We start from the raw sequence: 12,396 nt of genomic DNA on the forward strand, positions 1-12,396 counted from the left end.
AGAAGTGTTAAGACCTGTGAACACGTGTGTCCTGTCATGAGGGCTTTCTGGCAAGGCTTTCCTAGGAAGTTTGGAGGAAAGTGAATATGGAGAAGGGAGTACTTTGGCAAAGGGAACAACTGTCAGTGAAGATAGGATCTCTGTGTGAGGCACTAGCCAGCCAGGCTCTTCCTCACAGTGCTCCCAAAACAGAGCTGAAGCAGGACATCCTTAAGCTCAGTCAGAGCAAGCCCCAACGAATCAGAACAGCTTCATTTTTTTCCCCTGATTCTTTCCCATTTCCCCCCCAGAGCCTCATGTCCCAGTCTAATCTATGTTCCAGTCTTACATTACCTAATCCTTGCTAAGTATGAACTGAAACCTAAGACCTGCTGGCAGTACTGCCAGTTTAGCTCCTTGAGACTTCTCGGTACTCTCATCCCACTCCTTCCTGTCCACCTGGCACTGGGATGGCAGAGAGACTCTACCCTTGGTTCCTGAAGAGTGTGCATGCTGGATAACGGAGAGGATGTTGTCCCCCACAGCCCAGCAACCCCTCCTCCTACTTAGAGTGTGACTGGGCAGCAAGGTTATTGCTATAAATGTGGCTCTAAGTGGTTTATTAACTTGCTTTGGATTACCACAGCTAACAAAGAAAACTCAGTCTTGAACAGATGATCTGGGTAGCTGCAAAGACTTGAAACAACACGTGAAGAGATAGGCCACCAATCCTGGATTTATTGCAAAAACTCAGGTCAATAATGGAAGATTTCTTTGGTGTTCAGTCAGCTGCCATATTTGATGGAACAGAACATCCATTCAGGAACAATTTTACTAAGCACTTGTAGTTTTATGCACAATAATGTACCCAAATCAGACCTTATCGGTGCTTCTGGAATAAAATAGAGAACTGGAGGAAAAGAATATTTGTCTTCTGTCATACTCAATAACCAGCTGGAGATGGTACAACCCAGCTCGAAACTTGGGCAAAAAACTTGGGCACATATATACAATGGAATATTACTTGGCCATAAAAAAAAAAACCCTGAAATCTTACCATTTGCAACAGCGTGGGTGAACCTGTAGGGTATTATGCTAAGTGAAATGTCAGAGAAAGGCAAATAACTTATTATTTCACTTATATGTGAAATCTAAAAAACAATATAAACAAACAAATAAAACAGAAACATACTCATAGATACAGAGAATAGACTGAAGGTTACCCAAGAGCTGTGGAAGTGAGTCAAAAAGGTGAAGGAATTGAGAAGTACAAATCGGAAATTACAAAATAGTCCTGGGGATATAAAGTACAACATAGGAAACATAATCAATAAAATTGTAATAACTCGCCGAAATCGGTTTGGCTCAGTGGATAGAGCGTCAGACTGCAGACTGAAAGGTCCCGGGTTCGATTCCGGTCAAGGGCATGTACCTTGGTTGCGGGCACATCCCCAGTAGGGGGTGTGCAAGAGGCAGCTGATTGATGTGTCTCTCTCATCGATGTTTCTAACTCTCTATCCTTCTCTCTTCCTCTCTGTAAAAAATTAGTAATAATATATATATATATTTTTAAAAAATGTAATAACTCTGTACAGTGCCAGGTAGATACTTGAAGTGTCAGGGGGACCACTTTGTAAAGTATGTGATTGTCTAACTACTATGCTGCACACCTAAAATTAATACAAAATATTACTGAATGTTAACTGTAATTGAAAAAAAATTTTTTTTTTAAAGTTACAGCTAGAGTCTGGAAATGTCTGGCTTAGGCAGACTGAAAAGAGTCCCTGTGACCCTCAGAGTTATTTCTATCATATGACTGTCAAACCAGTTCTGCAGTGATTCTCTTGTGTCCATATCTCCACCCAGTCTCTCACTTCCCAAAGGAGGAATGAGCAAAGACTAGCATAAAGGTGCATGTCTTCTGTCACACTGGGAGCGAGAGCAGTTCCAAAAGGAAGTGACACGTGCTTCCGTGAGTACACAGTTACAATGGGAATATTCAGGGTCTTAGAAATCTGGGGCTGGAGAGACTCAGAGGTCCTCTGGCTCCACAACTCTGGAGCTAAGATGGCCTCTAGATGAGCAGGAGCGTGGAATGCTTGAGGTGAGTGCCTGAGGCACCTACCTTTTCGGAGAAGCACTTCCGGGGCAATGTAATTTGGGGTCCCAACCAGGGAGTGTGCTAGACATCTCTGATGCTGCTTTCTGGCTCTCTGCTCCAGGGTCTTCAGCCTGTCTCCACAGCGACAATTAGACACGTCGTCCCATAGGTCACCAGGCTCCATGCTGTCCTGTCTGATGTGGTTCCCTTTTGCACCAGGAATCATGGAAGCAAAAGAAGAGAATGCAAAATAAAGTATTCACTAGTCAACAAACCCATAGCTTCAAACTGAGGAGTAATTCAATTCAGCTCCTGACACACTAAAGATCCCTGTCCAACTGCTCAGCAGGGTGGCCTGATCCCGGGTCTGAGATCCCATGTGAAATGAACACAGCACCATGGCAGAAACAGCAGCTGCAGGCTGCACTAGAGGCTTGGATAACTGAGGGAACTCTGCACCCATCTCAGGTCAGTCCTGACAGGATGTGCTTTAAGATAAGAACGGAAAAGCATAAGAAGATTTTTAAAATGTGATAATAAAATGACTTAAATGCCAGAAAATAGGAATAAATTAAATGGCTTGGGATTAGTTTCAAGTTAAAATAAAAAAACTGAAGGCTGAACTATGGTATTAAAATAACTACTTTAAGAATCCAAGCCATAAATAATGGCCAGCTATTTTTGATTTTTCAAAATAGCAGAACTACAGGACCCGGAGTTAAACTATGATCATATCTATATCCATACCAACACCTACAGATACTGCAGATACTGCAGGTACTTCAGATAGTGTGGAACGCCTGAGGCCAGCAGTACAAGGACTCCTCAGGAGTATGTAAAACTTACCGTATTTTCCGGCGTATAAGACGACCCCCTAATTTTACAGTTAAAACACATGTTTAGGCCTATATTCGCTGTATAAGACTACCCCCCACTTCCGAGGCAACACCAGTTCTTTTTTTAATAGACCGCCTCTCTGACTCTGGCCAATCTGAGCAGGCTTTTTAGTAGAACACAGTGTACATGTTCTGTATGCGAAGCTACACTGTAATTCAATTCAGCTCCTGACACACTAAAGATCCCTGTCCAACTGCTCAGCAGGGTGGCCTGATCCCGGGTCTGAGATCCCATGTGAAATGAACACAGCACCATGGCAGAAACAGCAGCTGCAGGCTGCACTAGAGGCTTGGATAACTGAGGGAACTCTGCACCCATCTCAGGTCAGTCCCGACAGGATGTGCTTTAAGATAAGAATGGAAAAGCATAAGATTTTAAAAATGTGATAATAAAATGATTTAAATGCTACTAGCTACACTGTGTTCTAGTAAAAAGCCTGCTCAGATTGGCCAGAGTCAGAGAGGCGGTCTATTAAAAAAAGAACTGGTGATGCCTCAGAAGTGGGGGGTAGAATTATACAGCGAATATAGGCCTAAACCTATGTTTTAACTGAAAAATTAGGGGGTCGTCTTATACGCCGGAAAATACGGTACTTTTTAGGGCTCATTTTACAGGGCGGAGCAATGGTTCCTAACGAAGGCCCCAGACATCTCATAGCCTATTGGCCTAAAAATATCATAGTAAAACTTAAATCCACTCACACACATCTTTAGAGAGAAAAGGATGTCACACCAAATTATAAAATAACTAGAGGCCTGGTGCATGAATTTGTGCACAGGTGGGGTCCCTAGGCCTGGCCGGTGATCAGCGCTGATCGAGGCCTTTCCCCTGGCAGCTGGCCACCGGCCAGGGCCTTCCTTTGTTCCTTGCCACCCCCTGGTGGTCAGTGCATGTCATAGCGAGTGGTTGAACTCCCCCCACCCCCCGGGGGGAGGGATTTGCATATTAAGCCTTTATATAGGATGGAGTGACACATAAGTTCATAATGATTAGGAGCCACCAGGGCAGGAAACAGTTGCCTTAAATGGCTCAGTTGTGTCTAGATGTGCAAAGTAGGTATGGTATGTCTATGACAGTACCTTTCTGGTAGTATTTTGAGTTATGAGTCCATCTGAATCCAGTGCAGAGACCAAAATCTGTCAGTTTGATGTGACCATCAAGATCTATCAAAATGTTGTCTGGCTTGATGTCTCGGTGGATAAAGCCCATTTTGTGGACACTCTCGATGGCCAGAGTCAACTCTGCAATGTAGAAGCGGGCCAGGTGCTCCGGGAAGATCTCCATCCGAATGAGCAGGCTCATCATATCTCCCCCAGGGATGTAGTCCATCACAAAGTATAGGCTGTCCTTGTCTTGGAAGGAGTAGTAGAGTTTGACCACCCACTCATTGTCTGCCTCAGCCAAGATGTCCCTCTCAGCCTTCACGTGGGCCACCTGATTGCGGTTTAAGACATCTTTCTTCCTCAGGGTCTTCATGGCGTATAGGGCATGAGTGTCAACCTTACACGCCAGGCACACTTCACCAAAGGCACCAATCCCCAATGTTTTGATTTTTACAAACATTGATTTGTCCATCTTGGCCCTCTTCAGCCTGTTATAATTAGACTCCTTCTGGTAGAGGATCTTCCTCATCTGCTCCTGCTCAGCCTCACAGAGTCCAGCCTGCACAGAAAGAAAATAAGGTTCATATCCGAGGAACCCTGACAGAAAATGGCTGGTGGAAGATGCCCTAGAACTGAGAGGACCCTGACTTGATCTACAGAAATGAGAAGACAGGAGAATGGATCCAATATACTCTAAGCAAGAGAATAATCCACTTTGTTCATTATATCCATATACAGACACAAATCCAGAATCTAAGCGGAAGACAAAATAGTTCTCTCTTGGTGACTTTAGGCCCTTAAAAATTGAAGGAAATCTCTATGAGCAAAAATCTGTGGAAAAGGGACCACAAAATTCCTGGAACTCTAAAAGCAACCTTATTTTATTTTATTTTATTTATTTATTTGACATTTGGCAGCAACTGTTTATTGGTGAAACCTAATTTTAAAATAAAATAAAAATGTATATATTTTATTGATTTCAGAAAGGAAGGAAGAAGGAGAGAGATAGAAACATCAATGATAACAGAGAATCATTGATTGGCTGCTTCCTACACACCCCCTACTGGGGATCAAGCCTGTAACCCAGGCATGTGTCCTGACTGGGAATGGAACCCTAACTTCCTAGTTCCTAGATTAATGTTCAACCACTGAGCACACTCGCTAGGCAGCAACCTAATCTACACTAATAAGAGAGAGACATGCAAATTACCATCATTCCGCTACATCCAACAGCCAATCAGAGTGAGTATGCAAGTTAACCTGAAAACATGGCGAAAGCCCTGCCCCCCCCCCCCCCCCCCCCACTCCAGGCCTGTGGGGGTCAGAGAGGTTGGACGCCAGGGAGACCAAGAAGCTGCCTGCCCTGTGATTCCAGGTCACAGCCAACAGCAGAAGCCTCATGTCCACCTGCCCCACATCTTGGGGGAGACAGAAACTGGGCCCCAGTGCCTGAGACTGGGTGCAGCCTGGGAGACAAAGAAGCTGCCTTCCCCATGATCCCGGGCCACAGCCAGCAGAAGAAGTTGCCCACACTGCATCCCAGGAAAGACAGAGAAGCCACCCACCCCATGGTCCCAGGTGTCAGCACTTGCAGCTACAGCCCACATGAAGCCACCTGCCCACCATCCCCTCCGGCTGTAGCCGGCTTGGGCACCTATGGCTGACCAGATGGAGGGAAGCCTGGATCCCGGGTGCCTGTGGTTGGCTGGAGGAGGGAATCCTGGGTCCCGGGTGCAGGGCTGAGGCAGAGGTGGTTAGGGGCAATCAAGCCAGCAGGAGAGCAGTTAGGGACAATCAGGCTGGCAGGCAGAAGAAGTTAGGGGCAATCAGGCAGGCAGGCGAGCGATTAGGAGCCAGCAGTTCTGGATTGTGAGATGGATGTCTGACTGCTGGTTATCCCCTGAGGGGTCCCAGATTGGAAAGGGTACAGGCTGGGCTGAGGGACACCCTTCTTCCTGCCCTGCCCAACAACCCCCCCCCCCCCCGTCCCTGTGCATGAATTTCATGCACCAGGCCGTTAGTATTTTAATAAAAGCTCAGGGAAAATGAAAAGAAAAAAAAAAATCAATGAAAATGGGAGAGCAGCCGGGACTGGTTTGGCTCAGTGGATAGAGCGTCGGCCTGCGGACTGAAAGGTCCCAGGTTTGATTCCGGGCAAGGGCATGTGCCTTGGTTGCGGGCACATCCCCAGTAGGGGGTGTGCAAGAGGCAGCTGATCGATGTTTCTCTCTCATCGATGTTTCTAACTCTCTATCCCTCTCTCTTCCTCTCTGTGAAAAATCAATAAAATATATTAAAAAAAGAAAAAAAAAAGAAAAAGAAAATGGGAGAGCAGAAATTAAGAGTACAAATTTTAGTTTTAGAACCTGAAATTATTGGTTTATTTACCATACTGATTTAATTTACTATAACATTTAATTTAAACAGTTTCATTAATTACCTCCTTTAGCAGTTTTGTGTCAAGTAAGATCTCTTTAAAACATTACTTGCTGCTTGGCTGGTGTGGCTCAGTTGCCAAGCATTGACCTGTGAACCAGGATATCAAAGTTTTATTCCTGGTCAGGGCACATGCCTGGGTTACAGGTTCGATCCCCTATAGGGGGCATGCAGGAGGCAGCCTATCAATGATTCTTTCTCATCATTGATGCTTCTATTTCTCTCTCCCTGTCCCTTCCTCTCTGAAATCAATAAAAACATATTTAAAAAAAATATTACTTGTTAATTATAGACTTAAAGGAAGGATAAATGATTACCTATTAGATATATTTTTCTTTATAAATCCCACAATTTCAATTCATAAACCCTCAAACTTTGTTTCTGCTCTTCCCAAAGTATTTTGTTACTAGTCAATAAAACTTAATGAACTTGGCTAATGATAAAACACATAAAAACCCATGATAATTTCCCATTGGTACATGGTGTACAGCCATACCCGATCCCTGCAGCCCAGGGAAGGAGGAAGGGAGGCAGGAGCACCTGTAACTTCTCCAAGTCCTCCCCTCATAACCAGACCAGGCCCAGGGGATGACTGGTTGGTACCAAAGGTGCATAAAACAGAAAGAAAAGGGATTCTACTGTTAAGAGCTTAGGAAGACTGAAAGGAGAAATTACTCTGGCCATCTCCTGCTCCAGCTGCAGCCTGCGGTTGACCTTCTGCTGGTAGGTCTTGATGACATTTTCCACATGCTGTTCCATGAAGAACTTGAATGCATAGGGTGAGTAGCTCTTGATTCGAGACTCTCTTTTCTCCTCATCACAGCTCTTTTTGCGAACCGGAACGGGAGAGGTCTGGATCAGCTTTTTATCCTTCCCAGCTCGGTCTGCCTTGGCACCTTTGTGGCCCCTGTTGGGGGGCTCAGATGGGGTACTCCACAGCTGCTGCTCCACCCCCGCACACAGGCAATCCATGTCCACCTGCTCGACAGCACCCCGCAGCAGGTGCTTAGGGTAGGGTGGGGGTGGGCACCTCACATCCACGTCCCGAGGGTAGGGGCCCACGCCCACCAAGGGTGGAGGCTGCTCGTCAGTGGAATCGGGGCCCTCAGGCCCTGGAGCGGGTGCGGGCGCAGGCACCCAAGCCGGATGGGAGGGCCCCACAGCCGTCTGCGGCTCTGGCCGGAGCACACGAACGCTCTTCACTGGGTGCAGAATGTGGGCCGCTGTCACTGCAGTGATGGTGTTGGGGGAAGCCGTGGCCACAGGTTGCTGGTGGCTACTGAAGGAGCTGCTTCTGCTGGGCACAGAGCCCTCCAGCCCCAGCGCCTGCTTCTGCATAGAGTCTCGCCGGGTCAGCGTGGGCACCGGCCATGACTGGACAGGGGTGCTGCTGGCCTCGTATAGGTCCACATTGAGGCTGTTCCTGGAGGGGGCCAGCAGGCCCTGCGGGGGTGCCATCACGTGCATCTGCGGGGCCTGTTTGTGGTGTGGATGTGACATGTATGAACCTGCTGTGGCCCCTACCACTGGGAAGGGGTGGCCGGCCCCTGGCTGCCCAGCCAGGCCCTTGGTAGCCAGACCGGCATACCCTGTAGTGTCCGGTGGCACCTTGTTCTGAAAGGAAGGGCTGCGCTGGATGCCGTAGCCCGGGGGTGCCCCGGGCACCAGCAGATGTGGCCTGTAGTGTGGGCCCTGCAGCAGGACGCCTTGGCCCTCGGGCCCGGCCATGGGGAAGTTCATCCCGGAAGTCTCCAAACTTGCAGAGTAGCCCTTGGACTGGTGCTGGAGGCCACCGGGCGTGCTGTGGGGACTGACACCGGCAAAGAGAAAGTCCATGTACTGTCGGGGCACCTCCTCCAGTACAGTACTACCCTCATAGGCTCCGCTCATCGGATGATAGGGGGGGAAGGGATCTCCTCCTCCTTCAAAGCTAGGCCTCCGGGGCACAGAGGTGGACGCCACGCCTTTCCCTGCAGAGGAAAGAAAGAACAGAAGTGGCATTAGAGAGGTCTGTCCAGCGGCTTCTGGCACTTTCAGGCTCTTCCATGAATGAAGGCACTTGGGCAAGGCTGAACTCTGCTGGGGCAGATCCAGGCTGCCCCTAAATCAAAGGTCTGCCTTGCCCACAGGGAGTCCTCACAGAAATCCCTGGCAAAACCAAGACCCTCCACAGCCACCACATCAGGCAGAAGTTACAGTGAAACATTGCTGTTCCCTGTACTACTGAGCAAATACCAAAGGCCAATGTAGAAGAAAATCCCCTTAGAGCATGGCCCTGGGTTGTTGCTGGAAGCTGTGCTCTGAGACAAGACCAGACAGATGAAGCACCTTCATATGGATAGCCAGCAGGGCACTGTGTAAGGAATCTCATTCTGTCAAGAAGAAAACAGCCCTAACTGGTTTGGCTCAGTGGATAGAGCGTCAGCTTGTGGACTGAAGGGTCCCAGGTTCGATTCCAATCAAGGGCATGTAGCCTGGTTGCGGGCACATCCCCAGTTGGGGGTGTGCAGGAGGCAGCTGGTCGATGTTTCTCATTGATGTTTCTGGCTCTCTATCCCTCTCCCTTCCTCTCTGTAAAAAAATCAATAAAATATATTATATCAATAAAAGAAGAAAACAGTTTGTGTCCTCTTAACAGCAAAGATACAGCTTACAAAGCCTGTACAATTCTCACCCCACAAAATAGGGGAAATTCCATTGCTAAGTATCTTGAGTTTCTATCACACTCAGGGATCTCAGGCACAAGAAACTGTCCCATCTGCTCCATCCTGGAAGAGGATATCACTGACAGCCAGGGAAGCTGTGTTTGCTCCAAAGTGTTTGCTGCTAGAGCCTCTTGGCCTCCGCAGCACCACCACCCTCTGCCACTGGGCAGCAGCTCTCACAGCATGAGAAACTGTGTGTTTTAGAATCAGTGAAATAAGCCTCCCTTTTGAAAGACCCCTCCACAGGCCTGAGAGAAAGTAAAAAGAACATTTTTATTCTCACTCTGCCTAATTTTAATACCCAGTGAGTTTTTAATGTTTTATAAAACAAAACAAGTACCTCCCATCCCCCCGCATAGGAAGTGCCACAGGTTATTTCAGATGGGAGGTAGGTCCCATGATCTACTGCTGCTCTTTGCTTAACCGCCCCCTACCCCCCCCCCCCCCCCCCCGGCCCAAATGTCAGAGCAGGATAGGCTGTCTCACCCATTACAGACACTTGGCAATGTGCCCAGAGGCAATCTGCTGATCAAGACCACACTGGTCCTCCCTTTTATGTTTTTGTTTTTATTTTTAAATTTATCTTTATTGTTGAAAATATTACACATGTCCCCCTTTTAACCCCACTCCCGCCCTCTCCAGGCCTTCACCACACTACTGTCTGTGTCCATAGACGTATGTGTGTTCTTCCGTTAACCACTTCCTGCGCACCCCTTCCCGCCTTTTGTGTTTTTAAATCACCGACCATCCTCACTCACAGGTCACAGGTCTCAGCTCACCTGGGGAGGTCTGCTTGATGACTCGTACAATCTGCTCCTTCCTGGGGTCCAGGTAGCCCATCTTGCTGATGTAGTCCAGGGCAGCTTCAATGCTCCTGCTGCCCGTCTGCTTCAGCGCTCGGCCCGCCATCTCCTGCAAGAAGCTCATGGTCATCTCAAAGCCACCAGCAACTTCCATTCCCACCTCCTCCAGCTGTTGTGACATTCATCTCCCTTTGACGGTGGGGGTGCCACAGACAAGTCTCAGAATAGCTACAGTTGGCTACATGTCCTTAGGTGCCTGATGGTAAGAGTCTAACCTATACTAAACCATAGACTGTTTAGCACGTGTCAAGACATACAAGAATTTTGATGGTGGACCTGAATCTTAAATTCTGTTTCTCAGAAAACTTTGAGATTGGAGATAAGCCTAAACCTAAGACAGTGAAGAATGGTGGAAGTCAGAGAAGCTTGCTGTGACCTAGCTCACCCCCAGGCTGATTATGGGAGAGTGGCATCTGCAATGCTGACGTTGGAATCAGGTGATCTGCCCTGAGAGAATGGGAGGGCTGCCAAAAAATCATTTATTAAAAACTTCCCGAATGCCTATTATTTACAATGCCCCATGCTGCCTACAGCAGTCATGGACTTGCGCTTAGGGCTCTGGTCCATGTGAGAAGGAAAGGACAGGCTAAAGGAGCCCACGGACCCATGGGCAGCAGAGAACAGAATTGCTGTGGGATAACTACATCACCACGGGGAGATGCAGGTAGAGTGGACAGGGTCAGAGGAATCAGACTCTTCCCACCAAGGGAGTGGGTATCAGAGACGCTCATGGGAGAGATGGCTCTTCAAGGACAGACTTAGGCAGACAGGGAGCCCAGCAGAAAACAAGGTATTTTTGGCAGATGGTACAGTAAGGGAGGGGGCTTAATGAGAAGATGAGCTTTGAGAAGGCAGCAAAGAGGGACCACTGTCTGGGAAACTGACACCAGAGTTTTGCCCCTATTTGAGGGCAGTTGCAGAGCTTTCCAAGAGGAACATAGGTCAATGAGAAGATCAATTTGGGGCAAAGAAGCTCTGTCAGATGGGCAAGATCAAGCAGGAAGAAGCAGATAGGAGACAAAAGGGGATAGGGCAGTGAGTTCACTCTGCAGAGCTGTGGACCAAGAGGAAAGATGGGGAGAGGGGAGGATGACCAAATAACCTGACCTATTGGAGGCAGGAGTGGAGCAGGCAGAGGCAGCTGTTTTTAAGGTCAAGGGGTAGGCAAACAGGGAGAAGGAAACTGAAAATTTGGAAGAGGGGGGAGATGGCAGATGAGAGGGTGTCTGAGGGCACAAGGGTGCTAGAGCACTCCTGGAAGTAAGACCAGGAGAAGGGAGAGGTGAGGATGTGGAGGGACCCAGCACAATGAGATGGAGGCTCAGGCTGTTATGCTGCAGGAAGAGTGGCTGTGTTTACAAAAGGCCATAGGCAGACAGCCCCTGGCCCAGACATCCCTCCTTCCTCACTGCGGAGGCTAACTCAGACCGACCAGCTCTGGGGTTCCTGCTGCCCCAGGACAGGCATTTCATGCCTAAAACCTTTGTCAGACTGTCCCCTCCTTAAGCACTGGGAGAAGCTGGCCTGAAACTCCCTGTCATTCATGGCTATATTCACTGACCTACCACTGTGACATGAACAACTTAAGTATTTAATATCCATTTGATTGTATAATATTAAAATCAAATTTGCTCTTCCTGGCAACTTTCCAACTGAGCAGGACAACACATAGGCCATACTTGGCTATAACTTGTGTCTCTGTTCTTAGTGGCACAAATGTGCAACACTGCAAGATGGGGTGGGGTGGGCAGAGAGGGGTCAGGGAAGGGCCAGGAAAGATGTCCTAAGATCAAAGGCCTGGAGAGGCAATGTCAGGGAGGAGGAATGTGAAGTGACAGCTTACAAGACAGATTGGGAGATGGCATAAGAACAGAGCTGTATTTTAAAAGTGCTCTTGGATCAACAGAAAGGGTACATATTTGAAATATGGAAGAGCTGCTACGAGGGAGCAGAGTTCAGAAAGCAGACACTTCAGTGCCTCCTCACCTGGAGGTGGGAGATGAGACTCGGATTCCCTACCTCACAGCTCTATTATGCAATGAGGTCCTGTCTGCAAAGGAGCCTCCATAGCTTGGAGAAGGATGTGATGTGAGACTGCTGCTTTATCAGGGTCACCCTGGAGCTTTTTGTGCTCATTTAGAAGTGTGTCATTAGGCACGGCCAGTGTGGCTCAGAGCATCAACCTGGGAACCAGGGGGTCACAGTTTTTTAAAATATATTTTATTGATTTTTTACAGAGAGGGAGAGAGAGGGAGAGAGAGTTAGAAACATCTATGAGAGAGAATCATCAATCAGCTGCCTCTTGCACACCC

General features: G+C 48.0%; 1 protein-coding gene across 6 annotated transcripts in view; it reads right to left on the bottom strand.

Moving 5' to 3' along the window:
* Positions 1–12,396, bottom strand: part of LATS2 (large tumor suppressor kinase 2) — a 111,700-nt gene that overhangs the window by 8,473 nt on the left and 90,831 nt on the right. For 4 of the 6 annotated variants that reach the window (XM_036455530.2, XM_036455524.2, XM_036455527.2 and 1 more), the window contains exons 3-6: positions 10,001–10,133; positions 7,192–8,486; positions 4,057–4,639; positions 2,105–2,287 (exon numbers count right to left, since the gene is read on the bottom strand). In XM_036455530.2, the coding sequence (XP_036311423.1) occupies positions 2,105–2,287; positions 4,057–4,639; positions 7,192–8,486; positions 10,001–10,133 (2,194 nt within the window). Of the gene's footprint in view, positions 1–2,104; positions 2,288–4,056; positions 4,640–7,191; positions 8,487–10,000; positions 10,134–10,469; positions 10,526–12,396 lie in introns of those variants that run through there. The other 2 variants (XM_036455529.2, XM_036455526.2) reach the window with 2 other exon arrangements.

Source organism: Pipistrellus kuhlii, unplaced genomic scaffold, assembly GCF_014108245.1.
Source record: "Pipistrellus kuhlii isolate mPipKuh1 unplaced genomic scaffold, mPipKuh1.p scaffold_m20_p_3, whole genome shotgun sequence".
NCBI lineage: Eukaryota > Metazoa > Chordata > Mammalia > Chiroptera > Vespertilionidae > Pipistrellus > Pipistrellus kuhlii.